The 8389-nt window shown below is 47.6% G+C and overlaps 1 protein-coding gene across 5 annotated transcripts; it reads left to right on the top strand.

The window, feature by feature from the left end:
* Positions 1 to 240: 240 nt before the first annotated feature.
* STMN1 (stathmin 1) lies at positions 241 to 8131 on the top strand. Of its 5 annotated transcripts, none has more exons than XM_038531525.1 (5): positions 241 to 309; positions 3666 to 3740; positions 4229 to 4401; positions 6920 to 7111; positions 7607 to 8131. In XM_038531525.1, the coding sequence occupies exons 2-5, from the start codon at positions 3728 to 3730 to the stop codon at positions 7676 to 7678; spliced, it is 450 nt and encodes a 149-aa protein (XP_038387453.1). In that variant the 5' UTR covers positions 241 to 309; positions 3666 to 3727; the 3' UTR covers positions 7679 to 8131. The 5 variants fall into 5 exon arrangements, with proteins under 5 accessions (XP_038387453.1, XP_038387452.1, XP_038387450.1 ...); XM_038531524.1 differs by lacking the exon at positions 241 to 309 and adding an exon at positions 1593 to 1616; XM_038531523.1 differs by lacking the exon at positions 241 to 309 and adding an exon at positions 1916 to 2001.
* Positions 8132 to 8389: the final 258 nt, after the last annotated feature.

An 8389-nucleotide genomic window follows, 5' to 3' on the forward strand; every position in this document is an offset into this window, starting at 1 on the left:
TTCCATGGAAATAGACATCTGCTCTAGGGAGAAAGGAAAGGTGGGGGGAAACGGTGTAAGTGCTTTAAAATAATCAGTGTTTTGAAAGATTTATTTTTTTTCCCTGTCACAACATTAATAGAAGTGTAAGATTTTTGCATGGCAATTTCTTGCATTTAAGAGAAATATGCATCAAATGGGTGGAGCCTTCCTCTGCAAACCTCCAGTTCAAGTACAAAGACTTCGAGATAAAGGCTGGTTGAGGATAATAGACCTCTTGGCCTTGGGTTCCGTGCTCATTTGTGTTGCCTGCCAATCTGTCACTTTCCGGTAAGCTCTTATCTCCACCTCTCTCCAGCCTTTCTAACGATTTCTGCGATTTTGCTTAGAAAACTGACAGATGGGAACACCTGGCTGTTTTGTGGCTGGGTTCGGTCTGAGAGGGAGAAGGCTTGCAGGGCTTAGAATTTGAATTATTCCTGGTCTTGCTCACATGCTAAGGGAAAACCACTTTGATTGGGGGCGGGGGAGAGGCTGACCCCACACAAGGGCGATTGTTGGAGTAAATGCCACAACAAGCATATTTCAGGCAACAGCGAATTGCTGTTTATTTTGTGTGGCGTGTCTGCTGCCTATATGATCCAGGTTTCCTTATCTTGGCACCTAGTAATTATATTTATCTCTAGCACATCCCCAGTGACTAGGTGGACGTGGAAAGTCTTTTAAAATTAGGACTTTTGTTTCTGCAAAATCAGTCATATTTGTTTCTTGGTATGGGGAGACTGAACGCATCGATTAATAAAAGGAAGGTGCCTTTCCACCCCGTCAGGATCTCAAAGCAGATGCTTTGGTGTAATGACCACCACCGGAAGACCAAAGACACAGCCTTGGTCTGGGGGAATGGGAAGAGGGATCTGGAAACCATGTTCATTTTATTCTTCTTCTGGCCTTTCTGTGGGAAGAGGGAGGCCGGTCATACTAAGACAGCTCAGGTCAGACCAATTTCCTTTGTGGCTCTGCTGTGTTTCTCATCAAACCAGGCCAGGAGGAACCGTGACCTTCTGGCTCCCCCTTTTGTTTTGATTCTTTAAAAGGGCCCAGCACTGCACTGGGGAGCACGTGCTCCAAGAACAAAAGCAACACTTAACTGCAGTCTGTGTTGTCTAGAACTGCTATTGCTCTTCCTTCCCTATCATCAGGCGAAAGGCTAGGGAGAACAGATGGAGTCTGCCTTTAAGCTGAGTAACTGTTCGACCAAAGGAGATCAAATTCCAGAGCCTCAGGCTTTCCCCCCACAGTTCTCCGGTCACCAGCTCAGGGGACCGAGGATGGTAGCCAAAACGCGCCCCGTGAGGAAGGGTCACGCCCGAGACCTGTTAGGACTGAGTGGGTAAGGGATTAATTATGATGATGTCACAATGCAGGTTACACGCGGGTGTCAAGGTAGGGCGCCGGGTTGCAGGGGGCCTCACAGGGGCAAAGAGTGGGCGTTATCCTGTAACAAGGGCTTGGGCGTCTTAGGTGGAGGCAAGGGGTGGGGCACCTGAGGGGCACTGCACTGTCCGAGTGTTGCCCTTGGGGCCTTGCAGGGCACGTGGCTCAAAGGAGGCGGAGTCCAGGGGGCCACCCTCGGAGAGGTAGGGAGGGACCCCGCCCCGCCCGGCCCCGCCCTTTTCCTAGGGATGGGGGTGCTGGTTCAGACCCTGGCCAGGGGCCACAGTATAGCCCTCTTCCGTGGCCAGACAACGGCCCCGGCCCCCTGCTCACACCCGGGGAGACCCCCAAATGCCCCCAACCCCTCGCATTGTCCGCCCGCCCCGCCAGCCCGGACTACACTTCCCGAGGTGCTCGGGGGTCCCGAGGGGCGGGGCCACCTGCGCTGTGGGGGAGGGGGCGGCACGTGCCGCGGCTCTCAGCCAATGGAGAGCCCGGTGGGGAGGTCACGTGCCGCTGTTTGGCGCTTTTGTGCGCGCCCGGGTCTGTTGGTGCTCAGAGTGTGGCCAGGCGGCTCGGACCGAGCAGGTGGGTGCGGGGCCCTGGGAGGAGGCGACGGGAGGCTGGGGGCCCGCGAGAGGGACGCGGCCGGCGAGAGGGGCCGGGCCGTGGCAGTGGCCCCCTGCCGGAGGGCGGCGGGCGTGGCCGCGGGCCCCAAGTGCGACTGGCGGGCGGGGGTCGCGCCGCTTTGTGTGTGGCTCGGGCGGAGCCTCGGCTTTGTCCCGGCTCCCTGGGGGCGCGGCCATCGTGGGGAGGGGGCGCGGCCAGCTGGGCAAGCCCCGGGCGTTATCCCGGGGTGCCGTCGTGGAGACAATAGGGGGCGTGGGCTCGCGTCAGCCCCGCTCGTTCCCGTTGCTGGTTTAGCCCCGCCGGGGTCCCCATTGTCTGAAGGGGCGGGGCGGCGCCTCTAGAGGGCCACGGCCTTAGGGCCGGACTGCGGGAGGCTCGGGGCCGCATCTCGTCCCCGCTGTCGCCTTGGCCCAGTGACTAGGGCCGAGCCCGAGAGGCTGACACCCCGCGAGAGCAATCCTGCCCTCGCGGCGGGGGGCGCGACAGCTCGGGTGGAGGCAGGTTGAGTGGGAGAGAAGGGAGGAGGTGGTGGGCTGATGGCTGAGCTACCCCACGGCCGGTTCCCCGGGCCTGCCCCACCCGCCGAGCCGCTGCGGGGGTGGGGGTGGCCTAGAGATGTTTTTGGCGGGAGTTGGGGGGGGCGTCGGTGCGGAGCGAGCCCGGGGAGGGCGGAGTTACCCAGATAGGACCGTTAGCCCCGCCCATCCCTCCCCTTCCCACGCGCGCGGGCTCCCGGGTGCTGTGAGTTCCGGGAGATTCGAAAAGGCGCGGGGAGGAAGGGGGCGGGGCCAGGGGCCGGAGCGCAGGGCGTGCTCTGATTGGCCGGGGGCGGCCACCCACTTTTCCTCCCTTGGACTGGGGCCACGCCCATCCTGGGTCGGCTGCTGCGTCTCTAGCCTCGCCGGGGCTGGACCGTTTCGTTGCTTAGGATTTCAATTTCCAGCTGTTGGAACGTGCAGTCTTAGATTTTCTTACTAGCCTGGGTTCTACAAGGATAATGACCTGGGAAAAAAAATCAAGGAGGGATGTAGAATTTTTCATGATATAAGGCAGCAGATATTATAACCTGCAAGCCTAGAGGTTGATAAACCTGACTAATTTTGCGCGCTGTCGGTTAAGGAGCTTAAGCCCCAAGAACAATAGGAGTTCAACATTATTGGTTAATATTAGCTTGGGCGTTTTGTTTTCCACCATAGCAGACGCAGACAAAGCAGGGGTGGGCATTTCATTTGCACAATGAATTGTAGGCAGTATTAAGATGGCTCCGGTCTCACTGCTGAGTTGAATCTGGAATATCTTTTCGCTTTTTTGGGGAGGAAATTTTTAGAGTTTTTAGGGGGAAAAATATATTGACTTAACGTGTAATTTTTAAAATCCAAGATATTTTTTGAGCAAGTAAGTTCAGTTGACTTGATTTTCTATACCCAATGTCCTATTCAGTTCAAATTTACCGATGTTTCAGTATTGTCTAGATTTTTATTTTCTAGTTAATGATGGCTTATTTAATTAGTGGTAGTGATTTTTCTGACACTGATTTATGTGGATGTGACTTGAGGTCCCTTTAGATCAGTGACCTAGAAATGCAAAGAAATTGATTGAACGCTTTTGAAAATCGTTTTCAGGGTTTTCCTTGCCCCAGTGGATTGTGTAGAATACACTGCCAGTCTCTTGTCTTCTGTTCACCATGGCTTCTTCTGGTAGGTAATCTATTTGGAAAAGGTGCATTATGATGGGTTTAGGATTTTATAATAGGAGATGGATTCAGGTCTTCAACCATTAACTGGGCACTTGTGTTTTGGTCTTCTCAAAAAACCCATTTTATAAATCAGAGAATTAATGAAAAAATTATCACTTGAATGTACTGAGATCTCCTAATTGTTTCACTGTTTGATTATTTGGCTTGGTCTAGAGCAAAATCGTGGAGTTTTGCACCATTCTTTTGTTTATGAAAGTGATTGTCAAACACTGATTATCTCAGAATAGTATTTGTTAACTCAAATATATTGAGCTTTGGTTTCTTGGGAGGTGGTATTTAGATAAGAATTTGTTGCCTGCAAACATAGCTTCTTCATCAGCCCTAATTCTATTCATTAAATTGATTTGGTTTTTAGAAAATTACAGTATAGCTTAATAGAATAGGAAAACCCCATTTTTTGGAATACATTATGAATATGATCAAATCCAGATATCCAGGTGAAAGAACTGGAGAAGCGTGCCTCAGGCCAGGCTTTTGAGCTGATTCTCAGCCCTCGATCAAAAGAATCCGTCCCAGAATTCCCCCTTTCCCCTCCAAAGAAGAAGGATCTTTCCCTGGAGGAAATTCAGAAGAAATTAGAAGCTGCAGAAGAAAGACGCAAGGTAAACATCACAATTCACAGAAAACAGGATATTTATTTATATAATGTGGCAAATCAGTTTTATTTCCGTAACAGGAGGAAAACAGAATTATAGTTAGATGTGATTATAACTGTGAAAATTATATATCCCAGCAGCTAGAGGAAAATACCAGGTATCATTTACTGAACTCCTACTATATATCAAGTCCTTTACTTCTGTTTTTCTCCTTTAACATAGTGACCCTAAAAGGGTAGATGTCTGAGATACTGAGATGAGAAAATGGTCTCGGGAATGTTGTCATTTTCCCAAGTCCTATAGTGAGGGAGTACTGGAGCCAGAATTCAAGCCTAGGTCTGTCTGAAACCAAAGTTCCTGCTTCTCTTGCCTTCTCTTTGAAAAATAGATTTGTTGGGGGTGATTCTTTCCCTTTTTTTTCTTTTTTTAAAAAAAACCTGTTTGGTTTGTGTGTGTGCCTGTGTGGTTTCTTGGTTTTTTTTCCGAGAGCTGTACAATAAAAACATTTTAAATTGCTGGTAATGTGATTGAGTTGCTCAACTAGTATAACAATATTGGGGCAGGTTTTCTCTTATCTAAGCAATTCTATAAAATACCATTTTGAAAAACAAACCAGAAAAAGGGCACCTGGGTGGCTCAATCAGTTAAGCATCTGACTCTTGATCTCAGCATCTTGAGTTCAAGCCCCATGTTGGGCTCCACACTGGGTGTGGAGCCTACTTAAAAAAAAAAAAAAATCAGGGCAGCCCGGGTGGCTCCACGGTTTAGTGCCGCCTTCAGCCGAGGGTGTGATCCTGGAGACCCGGGATCGAGACCCACGTCGGGCTCCCTACATGGAGCCTGCTTCTCCCTCTCTGCCTGTGTCTCTGCCTCTCTCTCTCTGTGTCTCTCATGAATAAATACAATATTTTTTTAAAAATCAGAAAGATCAACAAATATTAATATGCTTCTTATAGGAAAATTGGGAATCAGAAGTTTATATGTAGGAACTTAAAAGTATTCATTATCCTACTTCCCAGAAATGACCGATGTTAACATTTTGGTACATTTCCTTCCATTCAGTGTTACTCTTTTCATGAAGAACTTTATATATAAATTCTCATTCATTCCCCTCCAACCACCCAGACTGAGATGAGTGGGTTTAATTTTAAAATTAGGGAGGGGTGCCTAGCTGGTTCAGTCAATAGAACATGTGGCTCTTGGATCTTAGGGTCATGAGTTTAAGTCCCATGTTGGGTGTAGAGTTTACTTAATAATTTTTTTAAAAAAGATAAAATTAAGGAAAGTAGGCACAAAAGGTGAGGTAGTAACCTGCCCCTGACCAACAGTCAGTACAATTTGAAATCTAACACATCTAACCATACACATAGGCCTCTGTTGAAGCTGCTGTAACCTGTGCCCTATACGATTCAGTGCCACATGTTGTATGTATGTGCACTGACCCGCTATCAACACTGCAGTGCATTTCCCCAGGAAGAGTAGCAATGTTTCCAAGGGAGCTTTGTCTCCCACCTGCTCTTCTGTGCAGCTTGAGTTCTGTGGAGATCAATGGAGTTTTGTAGAGTTTGAGTGTGCAAGGAGATGCAGCCAATGGCTGGACAGAAATTTTTTTTTTTTTTAAGATTTTATTTATTTATTCATGAGAGACACACAGAGAGAGAGGCAGAGACACAGGCAGAGGGAGAAGCAGGCTCCATGCAAGGAGCCCAATGTGGGACTCGATCCCAGGTCTCCAGGATCACGCCTTGGGCGGTGCTAAACCGCTGAGCCACTGGAGCTGCCCTGGACGGAAATTTTTAAGGAATCAACCCCAGCCCCGTAGTCACTAGCCTGTGCTTGAAACTTAGCACTGGGATTTTACAGAAGATAATGAATAGAACCAGTGGCAGGTATTCTGTAGTACTTCTGCAAGTTAGTGATGCTTCTAGGCACGTCGCAGTCTGTTTGGTAACACACTATATTCTGAGTGTGTTGAAGGAAGCACATCATGGCAACAGCTCCAGTGGCCTGGAAGTGAATGCAGCTTCCAAAGAGAAAAGAAGCTTTTCCTTGAAACAGAAATCCCTCTGGCTTAAATAGTAATTTGAGGGTTTAGTCTTAAATTCCCTATCATTCATGGTTTTCTTTTTATCGATACGGTTACATTTTTTATAATAAGCTAATTTTCTTCGGGTGGACTTTGAAGTTCAATAATCACTTCTTGACAGTACAGTTCCATTCCTCCATGCATGTCATTCTAGTCCTCTTGTTACCATTAAGCAGTAAATCTTAGCCAGGATTCCCTAGAGAACGGTTGGGCAATACTCTGAACAAACCTAGGCAGTTTTCCAAAGTAAATACAAACACTAGAAAAAAGCACGATTTTCACAGTATTTTGATACAGACGACTCAGGCCCTGACTTAGGTTATGTTTAAAGAGATCTCAATTTCTGCCTTTCAGTCTTCTCGATGAATAATTTTTTTTTCTCATTTTAAATAATGCTAAATAAACTTCAGAGAGTCTAGCCTGTTACAAATTTTTCAGTCCCATGAAGCTGAGGTTTTGAAGCAGCTGGCTGAGAAGCGGGAGCACGAGAAAGAGGTGCTTCAGAAAGCGATAGAGGAGAACAACAACTTCAGTAAGATGGCGGAAGAAAAGCTGACCCACAAAATGGAGGCCAACAAAGAGAACCGAGAGGCCCAGATGGCTGCCAAACTGGAGCGCTTGCGGGAGAAGGTTGGTGGTCCTGCCTTGCTTTCAGGGGATCAAGAGCTCAAAGTCTGCACCAGTGATGTGGCTCGAATTAATTGCCTTGAACAAGGTGTTGGGTGTCACTTCCTGTTTTGGGGCTCAAGACATTGAGAAATGTCTTATCTTAAAATAAGATGGAGTGGGATGCCAGGCTGGCAGGTGACTCTTAATCTTAGGGTTGTGAGTTTGAGCCCCACCTTGGGTGTAGAGATTACTTAAAATCTTTACAGAAAAAAATAAGATGGCATACTCAATAATTTCCAGAATAATTATACATTCTTTGAAAGAGCAAGAGGAGGCTTGGTCATCAGGTTCCATGAGTGACCCAAGGAAGCCTAAAGATACTGTTTTAGAACTCTAATTATGGGCTTCCCACTAACATACGACATATGCCCCGATGCTGCTATTGTGCCTCTCTTGGGGGTGCACGGCCTGGTAGGCTTTGTTATTTGACTGACGGCCGGTGCTGTTTCTTTCCAGGACAAGCACATTGAGGAAGTGCGAAAGAACAAAGAATCCAAAGATCCTGCTGATGAAACTGAAGCCGACTAAATTTGTTCTGAGAACTGACTTTCTCCCCTTCCCCTTCCCAAATATCCAAAGACTGTACTGGCCAGTGTCATTTTATTTTTGCCCTCCTGACAAATCTTCTAGAAGCTGATGTAGGACTGTATAGGTAGATCCAGACTGTATGATGTTGTTTTCGGGGCTAAAGGGGAGAAATTGAAAAGTGTTGTACTCTTTTTCTAAAGTGTTGAAGTCTTTCTAACGTAGCTACTTTTTCTTGTTGCATCTTTTCTACTTCATGCACCCGGGGTGCTGGGTTAATGGCTAGTACTGTATTGGCTCTGTGAAAACATGTTTGTGAAAAGAGTATGTAGTGGCTTCTTCCAAACTGTTAGATGCTGAATATCTGTTCACTTTTAAATCCCAATTCTGTCCCGATCTTACCAGATGCTACTGTACTTGAATGGTTAATAAAACTGCACAGTGCTATTGGTGGCAGTGACTTCTTTCTGTACAGGTAATATAAACTGTGAAGTGACGGAGACCCTCCTGGTTTCTGTTTGCTCCAGATCGGGGCCCTTTGGCCTCCAGAAATACCCAGCGCACACCTCGCTGCAAGTTCTCTGCCCTGGAGTCTCTCCCTGCAGAGTCCTTTGCATTGTCTTCGTCCACAATCGTCACTTTGTTTGGATGCCTCAGCCCAGATCAGCTGCTACGATAGTCTTTCAGATGTTTATTTGCAAACAAGCTTATTTT

The sequence above is a fragment of the Canis lupus genome, chromosome 2 (genome assembly GCF_011100685.1).
Source record: "Canis lupus familiaris isolate Mischka breed German Shepherd chromosome 2, alternate assembly UU_Cfam_GSD_1.0, whole genome shotgun sequence".
NCBI classification, from domain to species: domain Eukaryota; kingdom Metazoa; phylum Chordata; class Mammalia; order Carnivora; family Canidae; genus Canis; species Canis lupus.

Excerpts from the sequence above, each read along its gene's own strand:
- STMN1 (XM_038531522.1), top strand. The coding sequence starts at position 1,765 with ATGCCCCCAACCCCTCGCATTGTCCGCCCGCCCCGCCAGCCCGGACTA. Across the intron at positions 3,741-6,919 it reads GTTCACCATGGCTTCTTCTG|TCCCATGAAGCTGAGGTTTT; the intron begins GTAGGTAATCTA and ends CAAATTTTTCAG. Across the intron at positions 7,112-7,606 it reads TGGAGCGCTTGCGGGAGAAG|GACAAGCACATTGAGGAAGT; the intron begins GTTGGTGGTCCT and ends GTTTCTTTCCAG.